Source organism: Mus pahari, chromosome 13 (assembly GCF_900095145.1).
Source record: "Mus pahari chromosome 13, PAHARI_EIJ_v1.1, whole genome shotgun sequence".
NCBI classification, from domain to species: Eukaryota; Metazoa; Chordata; class Mammalia; order Rodentia; family Muridae; genus Mus; species Mus pahari.
This window is the reverse complement of record NC_034602.1, coordinates 23213056-23225887: the sequence shown is the minus strand read 5'-3', so window position 1 is coordinate 23225887 and position 12832 is coordinate 23213056. Positions and strand designations below refer to the sequence as shown.

The 12832-nt window shown below is 42.0% G+C and overlaps 1 protein-coding gene across 1 annotated transcript in view; it reads right to left on the bottom strand.

The window, feature by feature from the left end:
- Nudcd3 (NudC domain containing 3) overlaps positions 1–12832 on the bottom strand; it is a 92083-nt gene that overhangs the window by 19467 nt on the left and 59784 nt on the right. Inside the window, exon 4 of the mRNA XM_021210634.2 lies at positions 1838–1981. Within this exon, the coding sequence (XP_021066293.1) occupies positions 1838–1981 (144 nt within the window). The remainder of the gene's footprint in view (positions 1–1837; positions 1982–12832) is intronic.

The following is a 12832-nucleotide window of genomic DNA, read 5'->3' as shown; positions in this document are numbered from 1 at the left end:
ACAGCAGTATGGAAATGTAAGCCAAATAAACCCTTTCCTCCCCAACTTGCTTCTTGGTCATGATGTTTGTGCAGGAATAGAAACCCTGACTAAGACAGAGAGCTATGGTGTATAGCCTCAATTAGATATGGAGGGTACAAAGGCCACTCATACAAACCAGACAGTTGAAAGGACAAAGAACCTGGAGTCTGATATCCAAGGCAAAAGGCATGCTTGCTTGGGAGGGGAGAGACAGGAATAGGCGAAATGTCTCTCGTCTTCCACACCCTGCTCAATCTGGGCCCAGCCTACCGAATGGTTCTAGGCTACCCACATTTAAGGTAGGTCTTTCCCATTCAGAACACTGACACACATGCAGTTCTTCTCTGAAACATCCTTGTAGACACATCCATGGTTTACCAGTTCATTCAATCCAACCATGCTGACACCCAAAGTCCCTCTTCAGAGGCAGAGCAGGACTTCTCTTGTCTCTGGCTATGGAATGCTGCTCTGCCAGGGAATGTGCCCCAGTGAGGAAGAGAACAACAATCAGACATATATAGATAGCCTGGTGGAGCCCTGGGTCATGCCCCTGTGGATATCATCAGTACTGGGTACTGGGAGATGCAGAACACAGGACAGACCAGATCCAGCCCCACTTCTGAAAACTCCACATGCTATCACATGGGTCTTAGGAGACCATAGGACAAATTGGGGCAGGGTAGGGACCTGGCAGCATTTAGGCACATGCCTAGGTAAAGTGGTTATTTCCACATAAGCAAGTAAGTTATATTTTTGGATCTGATAGCAAGATGGGGCAGAAGATACCCCCAATTCTCACAGGCAATGCGTTCAGTTCACTCGATCCCTAGCCTATGCCTCGCTCTGAAACACAAGTGTAGCCAAGATAAAGCCACTGTGGGCTCAAGAGCTTTCTTCTTTATTCACCAGTACCAACTAGAATATCCCAGAGAAGCCGGCCACCATTGAGAACCTCTTGTATAATTTAATAAATGCTTTCTTTATATGTTAATATATGAAGAATGCCTGAAGGGTTTTTTTCATCCAAAGACTTACTGGTTTCCTTTTTATCTTTATCTCTCCTACCTAACTTGTTCCCTCTGCAGGAAGAAAGAGGAAACAAGTTAGTCCAAGATATGTGTGCTGCAATTTTCCTCTCCAGTGCCAGCATGCAGTCAGCCCTCACTAGCAGGGGTGCTATCACAGCAGAGTGGGTCGAGCCACAGACACATCTAGCCAAACATACAGCCCAATTGTGTGTGTGTGTGTGTGTGTAGGTGGTGGTGGTGGTGGGGTGTCCTGCTGACTGATAGTCATTTGGATTCATACCTCACTGTCATAGTCATGAATTTTATTTAACCCATGCCTTGCCAGATGCCAGGTGAGATCTACTTGGTGAACTTAATAAACACAGACCTGACTGATACTCATTTGGATTCATACCTCACTGTTATATTCATGAATTTTATTTAACCCATGCCTTGCCAGATGCTAGGTGAGATCTACTTAGTGAACTTAATAAACGCAGACTGGGACCTAGGACAATTCACCATTTTCATTGTAATGTACTTGGTTTTGCCTTTATCCATAGAAAAGTGGGCTCCCAGGAATGGTGAGGACACTGAGGAGTAGGGGTAGAGGTAGAGGATACAAATGGAAAAGCTCATGGAGATAGAGTCCAAGCAGGAGTGGGTACAAATACTCAAGAGATTAACTAATTAAAGTCTGCTCCAATTACTGTAAAGACCTCGCTGATTATTGGAAAGACCTGGACAAAGGTCATCATACGGGGTTCAAAACCTTGACTGGAGCTCTGCACACAGGTGACCACACTTACCAAAACACACCTGCCCGGCTCAAGGCTCCAGAGGGAACTCTCGGTGTTGATCTTGTGAGTGAGCTTCCCTTCCATGAGGACACGCTCTCCATTCTCTTCCAACATGGCCACTCGGATGGTGCCACTGCTAAGGGCCACAGAGACCTGAAAACACACCAGGAGAAAAATCATCTTGCTTGTGAAGGTGGTAGCTACTGCATTCCAGCTGTGCACACTTGGGCTCACCAAGCATCTCTGTGAAAGAAGGCATTCCAACTAGTCCACATTCCAAGCAACCTGTCTTAGTCAGGGTTTCTATTCCTGCACAAACATCATGACCAAGAAGCAAGTTGGGGAGGAAAGGGTTTATTCAGCTTACACTTTCCATATTGCTATTCTTCACCAAAGGATGTTAGGACTGGACTCAAGCAGGTCAGGAAGCAGAGGCAATAGAGAGATGTTGCTTGCTGGCTTGCTTCCCCTGGCTCGCTCGGCTTGCTTTTTTTTTTTTTTTTTATAAAACCCAAGACTACCAGCCCAGGGATGGCACCACCCACAATGGGCCCTCCCCACTTGGTCACTAATTGAGAAAATGCCCCACAGCTGGGATTTCATGGAGGCATTTCCCCAACTGAAGCTCATTTCTCTGTGATAACTCCAACTGTGTCAAGTTGACACACAAAACCAGCTAGTACACAACCTGAATCTTTCAACTCCCTTAAGCGAATGCAGCAGAAAATGTTGCTGCATTTTCCTAAGGGAGCTTCCACCACACTTGACTTTCTACCCAAATCTTCTTCCCTCTGTAGTGACAGAGACTGGTTCTCAAGCTGGGGGGCAAGCAGAAGATGGAGGAGGTGGGTGCTTCCTTCCATCTCCCCGTGACTACCTAGACTTTCTCAGCTCAAAATTTTGGAGGAAATCCTCAATGTTGCTTCCTTTCCAGGAGGATCTCCTCTCCATTCTCCTCTCCAATGGGCACACAGCCAGCCAGTGGCAAGACCCTCTCTGACAGGAGAAGGCCCTGGACCACTGTGCCTAGAAACTGCTCACCCAAACTTTCTGGCAAAAGACAAATATGGTTGGCCTCTTCTTTCCCTGAGCTGCTACAAAGAATGTGATCATAGCTTGGTCTTTGTCCAGGACAGTAAAACCAGTTCCTTCAGTTTTTTTCTGTTTTGTTTGTTAGAGACAGGGTCTTACTATGTAGCCCTAAGTGGTCTAAAACTCACTACATAGATTAGGCTTGCCTTGAACTCACTAAGATCCTCCTGGCTCTGCTGCCTGAGTGGTGGGATTAAAGGCATGTACCATCATGCTTAGCCTTTTACTTGGTTCTTCATAAAACCAAGTCTCAGCCACCTTTTTCCTCTCAGAGCCTGCTCTGGGCAGGCAGGGATTATCTACTTTGCTATCATGGTATACCTCTTCCTGCCCTGAATGTATGTCTCCACAATGGACTGGGAAGTGCTAGGAAAAGATTAACTCTAACAACCCTGACCCTAACAACCCTAACCCTAACCGTAAGCTCAATAATTAGAAAAGAAAATATAATTTGTATTTGTTTCACTTCTCTTATTTTAAAAAGACTTATCATTAGCAAGACAGTGGCTCATGCCTTTAATCTCAGCATTTGGGAGGCAGAGGCAGGNAGATTTCTGACTTCAAGGCCAGCCTCATCTACAGAGCTGAGTTCCAAGACAGTCAAGGCTGCACAGAGAAACCCTGTCTCGAAACCAACACCCCTTCCCCCCCAAAAAAAGATTTACTATTTTATGTGTATTGATGCATGTACGTGTACTATATGCACATACCTGTGGATGCCAGAAGGCACTGGAGCCCCTACATGTGGTGTTACAGGTGGTTGTGAGCCACCTGATGCGGATGCAGGGAAATGAACCCAGGTGCTCTACAAGAGTAGTAAACATCCTTAAACATCAAGTGATCTGTCTAACCTACATTCATTCTTTTTTGGAGTATTTGCCCAGATGTTAACTAGCTGCACCTCCTTAATCTGAAAATTTTGCACTATAGGTGTCAATCTGTATTTGTATAATGCACATACTAATCATTTGGGGACAACTTAAATTCTTTTTCTAATAGATATATAAAGTTAAAATTCAGAGATTACCTGGTAGATGCTCATTAAGTGCTTCATTTTAGATGTGGGAGGGGGATGCTTTTAATTTTCTGAGTCAAGTACTATTTGCTAATGAATTCTAATAGTAAAACCTGTGTAGTTTTGTGTATATGTGTTAAGAGGTAAGTGTATGACTGTGTGAATGTGTGTGCCTACATGTGAAAGCCAGAGACAACTTTGAATATCATTTTTCAGGCACCCATAGACCTTGTTTTTGAGCCAGTATCTCTCGCTGGCCTGGAACTTGATAACTGGGCTAGGCTGGCTGGCCAGCAAGCCCCAGGAATCTGCCTGTCTCTGTCTCTCTAACTCAGGCATTGCTAGCACTTCCTATCATACCTGGGTTTTTGCTCTTTTTATGAGGGTTCTGAGGATTGAGCTTGGGCCCTCATATTTGCATGGTAAGCATTTTACCAATGAGCTACCTCCCCAGCCCCTAAATGCATTTTAAATATTCATCAACAAAAAATTGAGCCCCCCCCCAACTGGAAAGATGATTCAGTGATTAAGGGCCCAGATTTGATTTGCAACATATGCCCCCATATGGCAATTTATAAACATCTGTAGCTCCAGTCTCACTCAGGGGATCTAACCTCCCCTTCTAGCCTCCTTGGGTACCAGGCATGCATATGATACAAGCATACATGCAAGTAAAATATAAAAAGTAATAAAAATGAGGGGAGAAGAGTTTGGAAGATTTCTTTTATTAGAAAGGGGGAGGGAGCTAACCATACATGATGGTGATGCTACCTGATACTTCTCAGTGAAAATGCTTGTGCATGAAAAAGCATGTATGTGCATATTTGGGGGAGGAGGTATTAGAAGGACTGCCCTAAAGGAAACATGGCCCTAGGAAGACCAGCTGTTACATGGTACTTGCCACAGCCACACTGCCAGGTTCAAGTGCAGACTCGGGGAGGTATCTTCTCATGGGACTTCTTCAGAGGCACTGTCTTGGGACTTCTCATGGGACTTGTGGCACTGTCACCCCCTCTCTATATTTACTTTTAAAGTCTTTGCATGGATGGTCTTGCTGATTACAGTCTAGGCTCACTGTCCACCTTCTAACAGCCAGAGACATAAGCAAATCATGACAAATATTGGCCAAATTAATCTAACCATGAATTTCTACTTCCAAACAAAACCTAATACAGTCTTGGTACTTCCCAAGTACAAACTCACCTTAACAAACTCACAATAGTTTTATACAAGATGCTCATTTCCAAATTTGGGCATGGTTCTAACAGGAACTAACCAGTGTAATGAAATAAATCCCCAAAGGAGGCACCAGGACAGAAAGAGATGGTGAAGGGAAGAATGGATGGTGTGTCCAGTACATCTGTGAAGACAGACAGAAAGAATGGCGACACATGGCATAGATGCCATAGGCCTGGGGTCATCACATGCTGGCAGTTAGAGGCTCTGGCTAGGAGAAGGCAGGCACAGAAACAGAGCATGTGTGAGAACAGCTTAGAGCCAGCCCAGGGAACAGCTGGATCTGCAGAAGCAGCCTGCTTCAGAGACTGACCATCATTCTGAGGAGCTGGTGTGACGGCCACACTCTAGGTAAACACTAACCCCTCAAACACAGAACCCACCAAAGCCCCTTACCGTGTCAGGGAAACCTGTCAATTCACTCAGTTGACAGATGGTGGAAGACAGACCTTTGAAATGCAACAAGAAAACCATTCATAAAGTCCCACACTCAAGACCATGTGGGAAGATACCAAGTATCAATAGGAAAAATAAATCTTGTAGGGAAATGAGAGTTCTATCTTATGAAAAATGCAACATGAAGGTAAAAAGCTAAAAAGCAAAAGAATCAGGAAAAAAATGTATTTAAATAGTTCCATTTTATAACTTTGCAGAAATCTGATATAGGCCCAAGAAAATTTAAAAAGAACTAAAATCATGGGCTGGCAAGGTGGCTCAGTGGGTAAGAGCACTGACTGCTCTTACGAAGGTCCTGAGTTCAAGTCCAGTCCCAGCAATGACATGGTGGCTCACAACCACCTGTAATGAGATCTGACATCCTCTTCTGGTGCATCTTAAGTCAGCTACAGTGAACTTATATATAATAAATCTTTGGGCTGGAGCAAGCAGGGCCAACTAGAGAGACCAGAGGTCCTAAAAATTCAATTCCCAACAACCACATGAAGGCTCACAATCATCTGTACAGCTACAGTACACTCACATACATAAAATAAATACATAAATCTTTAAAAAAAGAACTAAAAACATAATTGCTAAATAAATAAATAAAAGGCTAGAAAAAAGAAATAAATCAATTTGCTAAAAAATGAGTAGTCCAGAAATTCTAATAATTTAATTCTCTAGAAGTATAAGAAACTAATCCTTTATGTTGAAAAGAATCCCTGAGAGCTGAGGAGATTGAAAACAGGATGACTTAGACTCATGTACTTTGATAATACTGAGTGTTTTTCAGAAGGTCCTATTAGTACTATAGAGGACATAATAAAGTTTACTCACAAAGAACCCAGATAGATGAGACATTCAGAATCAGTAACAGTGTAAGAAATAGGAGAGGGTCAAATTGAGATGTTCAGTCAGTAATGAGTCTGCTGCTAAGCCTGATGATCTATCACAGAGACCCACAAGGTGAAAAGAGAGAACCAATTCCTGCAAGCTGTCCAATGACCTCCACACACCATAGCGTGTACCTGTGCATAGATAGATAGATAGATAGATAGATAGATAGATAGATAGATAGATAGACAGTTAGATAATGTAATTTAAAATTTAAAAATGGCTTTGGCACATATTCAAGCTGTGAAATAAGTAAAGGTTAAAAATAAATACATCTTGGGGCTGGTGAGATGGCTCAGTGGGTAAGAGCACCTGACTGCTCTTCCGAAGGTCCAGAGTTCAAATCCCAGCAACCACATGGTGGCTCACAACCATCNNTAACAAGATCTGANGCCCTCTTCTGGAGTGTCTGAAGACAGCTACAGTGTACTTACATATAATAAATAAATAAATCTTAAAAAATAAATAAATAAATAAATAAATAAATAAATGCATCTTAATACATACAAGATCTCTCTCACACATATCACTTCGGGGGGGAGCTAAATGAGAAAACTAGAAGAAGTACTATTCAAACAAGATGCAAACATAGTAATGTGTTAATGTGGAATACAAGGCAACTGGAAACAATCACTCATGCTGGAGTGACGGGCGAGAAAGTGAAAAAGTTGATTTCTGGACAACACAGAGTATGACTGAATCTCAGTAACTTGAAGGTCATAAGGAAAGTACACTGTTTTTGACGATATAAAAAGAAAAGCAGTAAAAAAAAAAAAAAAAAAAAACCTAATAAGCAAAATTCTAAGAGAAATTCCTAAGTCTTTTTCCATATGTGTTTCAGAAGCATGGCCCAATCTGTCAGCATTCTACTCTGCACTTAGAAAGTAACCAGGGAAAGCTAACGAAGAAACCCAGCAAGCTTTGTGACCTCCCACTCTGCCCTAAACCCACCCCTCTCTGCCCTCAATTCCCACTGTACTAGTCACCATCACAAGAAGCGAAACAGAGATGGCTCTCTCAAAGCTCCATCTCAAAAGCATTACCTAACCTATCAAAGAGTGTTTAGCAGCAGATCCAACCAACAAAAAGGGTGCGTATGTGCATGTACACCTGGATGTAAAGTTGTTTTCAAAAAGCCTTTTCTCAGGGGAGTGTCTGTTAAAAATCATTATAGGCAACTATTTTAACACCTGAGGAAACTAAAGAAAAGGCTAAGTAACAAAACACCCAAAGGGCTTTCAGAAGCTCTGGCATACTCCATAGGACCCTGCCCTTGTAAGCACAGTGGAAGAGTCAGTAGTTCCAGGTGTTTAAGGAAACCTTGGGCAACTCATTAGCTGACCACTAAGTTCACCAAGTACAGAGAGTTCACTAGCTCTACAAAGAATTCAGAACTTACAGAATTATTTCAGGGTCATTAAACAACTATACCAATAGTGCAACAAACAAACACTAACAGAAATCAGAGGAGGAAGAGATCATACCTGATCTCCAGTGCAGCCATGTTGCTGTTTTCAGTACACACCTTTCTTTCTTGTTCTGGTTCTTTGGGGGGGGGGGGGTGCTTTCTCTGTACCCCTGGTTGACCTGGAATTTGTTGGAGACCCAGGCTAGCCTTGAACTCACAGAGATCCACCTGCCTCTGCTTTCTTTTTCTTTCTTTTTAATATATATTTTTTTAAGATTTATTTATTTATTATATGTAAGTACACTGTAGCTATCTTCAGACACTCCAGAAGAGGGAGTCAGATCTCGTTACAGATGGTTGTGAGCCATCATGTGGTTGCTGGGATTTGAACTCAGGATCTTTGGAAGAGCAGTCGGGTGCTCTTACCTGCTGAGCCATCTCACCAGCCCCTGCCTCTGCTTTCTGATTGCTAGGATTAAAGATTTGTATCACCACTACCTGGCCAATACTGACTACCTTTCAATACTAAGATTACAAAATTTATTCTTGTAATTTTTAAAATATTTATTTTATGTGCATGAGCGTTGTTCTGCTTGCAAGAACACCTGAGTATCTTGTGTACTCTGGAATTGGAGTTACAGGTGCTTGTGAGCCACCATGTGGTGCTAGGAATCAAACCCAAGTCTTCTGCCAGAACAGGTACCCAACCACCAAGCCATCTTCCCAGTTCCCACAAAATGCATTTAAAAACAAAGCAAAACAAAACAAAACCAGGAAGTGCGACCCATACATGGGTGAAAGAAAGCAATGAACACAATCTACCCTTATGTAAGTACAGACAAGGGCTTGTTATTAAAAAAGCAAACAAACAAAAAAACCCTACAAACCAATTATTTTAAAATTCACTCAAAAACTAAAGAAAACCAAAGCCCTTTAGGAAAGTATGAGGAGGCCAAAGTCTCCTAAGTGGAATATCAATAAAGACATGGAAGTTAGTCATTTCTCAGCCGACCCTGAGTCCCGGAGCTTGAAAGTACGTGGAGAAGATACCAGGCGGCCGGCTCAGCACTGAAGAGTGAGTGGTGTGCTCTTCCTCCAGGACTGGAGCTCAGTCCTGGTACCCTAGCTCCAGATTTGATGCCTCTGGAGATGTCCACTGAGTACAAGGGGCCTCTTCAGGTGCTTACACGCAAGTGCACCAAGTAATAAATGCAGAGGAGATTTTCAAAAGCAGAGCTCAGCATTTAGAAACAGGATCAGGCAAACTTAAATAAAGTTAGGTTTAGTCTAAGGAACAGAAGGAAAATGAACAGGATTTCAGAGTCCAAGAGACACCAACATTTTCAAAATAGGATTCACAGATAGGAGAGAAATGCCAAAAACTACCTGAAACAGTAATGGCTGAAAACTTTCCAAATCTGACATCCCAGAAGAATTCAGAATTAATCTGAACATCCCAGAAGCTCAGTGAATTCCAAGTAGAAATCTAAGAGAGCCACACCTAGACCCAGAGAATCATTACTGACAGACTATCTTACTACGAAGTCCTAAAACCAAAGCTCAAGAGTCCAGGCGGACACAGTAGGACACAGGTAGGTGGTAGTAATCCACACACAAAAGAGAAGCTCAACAGAGAAACAGAAGGCAATGTAGACCACGCACTGTCTTTTGAACAGAATATGAGAGAAAAAGAGTTACAACTGCATAAAACATAAGTGACAGCTCAAAATAGCAGAGGAAGGACATGTGAATGTTCTTTAGTACACTATTAAAGTTAAGGAAGGTGGCACTGACCTAAAGAGATTGCTATAAAGTTCAATGTAATTATATACTCTTCAGGGCAAGCCCTAGGAAATTAGAACAGACAGACAGGCAGACCAGCTACAAATACTGTTCCTAGCACCTCAGTAGTAAGACAGTATCCTAAGAGATGGCAGGTGGCCTTGCTCAGCCTTCTCCATCAGCACAAGAAAGGAATCCCAACTGGGGACAGTCTGTCTCCCTTTGGGTAAACAGTTACAATTCCCAAGACCTTAATGTCCTCACCTATAAAGAGCAGCCAGCTTCTTCACCTGGCATGCTCCTGAGGGAAAGGGCTGCCCCTTGCTGTGTGAGCTGCCTCTGTTTCAGGTCAGATATCTGTGTCTGTCTGTCTCCCGTCTCTCTCCACTGCCTCGGCAATTAACAAATACTACTCTAGAAACTCTTCATTTAACACGAAGGAAAGCAATAATGAAGGAACAATAGGAGAAAAAGAAAACAATAAACATTTCAAAACGTACTATGAAGCCACAGTAATCAAAACAATGTGGCACTATCACAAGGATCAGACAAAGCTAAGAGCATTAGCTGCTTTTTCAGAGTACTAGAGTTCAGTTCCCGGATGGAACCCCGTGTCAGATGTTGTATGGCAGCTCCCCACATCCTAGTCAGCCATGGCAACTACAGCAAACAATACAGTGGTAGCCCGGGTATATGGTAAAGAGACCCCCCCCCAGGATTCTAGCAGTTACTCCCTCCCCCAGCTCCAAGTGACCTCAGAAAATGTTAGACTATGTACAAAGGTGAAAGGCTGATTAAAAGTGGAATTCCAGAATGCAGCTTCCATGAGGTCTCCACTCATGATGAGATGGAACTTTACTATGACACAGCTGACTGAGGGTCATCCATGGTCCTGTAAGTAACCTCTATCCTGTGCTTTGTAAGAATAAATTCCTTGGTCTCACCAAGCTGGATTTTGGTAATATCATACTTTGTTCTGAAACCCCAGATCCAGGGGATCCAATAAGGCCACCCACATACATGTATACATATATGTACACAGACATGCCCAGTAAATAAATAACATATTTAAAATTTTTAAATCAGGCAGAGGCAGGCGGATTTCTGANTTCGAGGCCAGCCTGGTCTACAAAGTGAGTTCCAGGACAGTCAGGGCTATACAGAGAAACCCTGTCTCGAAAAAAAGCAAAAACAAAAACAAAAATTAAATCATGTGTGTGTGTGTTATGTGCCCATGCTAATGGAAACCAGAAGTTCCAGATGTCCTAGAATTACAGGTGGTTGTGAGCCCCTCATCGGGGTGCTAGGAATTGAACTGGGATTTTCCGGGACAGCAATATGTGTTCATTACTAATGAGCCATATCTCCAGCCCCCAATAATCTTTTCAAAAACTCAACTCAATGTATCAAAAAGGATTATAAGAAAACCGTAACTGGCAAATCAGCAATAATACAAAAATGTAATCTATGGTCCAAGCATGGCACACATGTTTATTCTCATTACTCAGGGGACAGAGGCTGGTGGATCTCTGTACATTCAATGCCAGCAGGGTTGTAGTGAGACCTCAAACAAACAAACAAACAGTTCTTACTACTACATGATGAAGTTGCTAAGATACATTATTAACTATAAAGTTTTAAAGAAAACTAAATTAATGCTAGTTTTAAAAGTATATATTTATTACTTAATTTTAACAGTAAATTTTGATTTTTTTTCTTGGTTTCTCAAGACAGGGTTTCTCTGTGTAGCCCTGGCTATCCTGGAACTCACTCTGTAGACCAGGCTGGTCTTGAACTCACTCTGTAGACCAGGCTGGTCTTGAACTCACAGAGATACACCTGCCTCTGCCTCCCAGAGTGCTAGGATCAGAGGTATGTGCCACCACAGCCAGCTAAATTTTTATTTTTATTACAATGTAACTACATAATTTCTCCCTTCCTTTCAACCCCAAGCACACTTCTGTGCACACACACACAACTTTGTTTATAGTTTCTTGTATAGACAATTAGATGCTAGTTTTGCTGTCCTACCTCAGCCTATAAGAGCAATGGTCATAGTGTGTGATGTGTGTGATAAGTGTTTGGTTAATATTGAAAAGGCCTAATTATATGTGTTGATGTTACAAATATTAGCACTGTGTTACACTAGAAAATACTGAACTATATAGATCTCATCAGGAAACCACCCAAAAAGAAGGAAAAATGTGTAGATTCAGGAATATGGTTAGATGGAAAACTATAAAAATTACTAGATAAACCTGGTCTACTGAAGAAGCTGCTGCCACACTTCAAACAAAGTTAAAGTAATTGGTTGTCTAAACTGCACTGAAACTGGGCTTTGAAGATGCCCAAAGAGTCTCACTTACAAACATGCAAAGGAAGCACCAGGGCACAGAAGGAGAGACTTGCCTGGGTACTGTCTGGCAATGGAATCTGAGGTCATACAATAAAGTCAGGCACAGAATACAACAAACAACAAAACCCCAGAACACTGGCAGATAGCCAACCTAATCAGAAAGTGTGGTGACAGCCATATTGTTTATGGAATGCTTTCACTAGTGTTTCATCCCAGGAGTGGGGAAAAAAATACTTGTAAAAAGAAAAGTTGGAATTTAAAGTCTCATTAATGACAGACTGGTTAATAAATCCATCTGGTCATTCTGATCTGCCATGAAAATGTTAGTGTAGAAGTTGTATTTTTGCTCCAAACACAACCTCAACATATCAGCAGCCCCTTGATAAGGACATTATTTCATTTGTCAAGGCCACATACATACCCATGGCAAATTAATCTCATCACACAGACACTGTATCATCTCATAAGGGTAATTACCGTGTATTGAGATATTTTAAGAGATCATATTTGTAACTATTACAGTACACTGTTTAAATGCTTATATTTTATTACTACATACTGTTAATCTCTTATTGTGCATACTTTATACATTAAACTTCATCATATGAATGTTGCATAAAGAAAATGCACCACATATAGATTTTGTGTCATCTCTGGTCTAAACATTCCTTAGGGATAACAAGACAGACAGACAGACAGACAGACAGACAGACAGACAGACAGACAGACAGGCAGGCAGGCAGACAGACAGGCAAACAGACAGGCAGACACACACACACACAC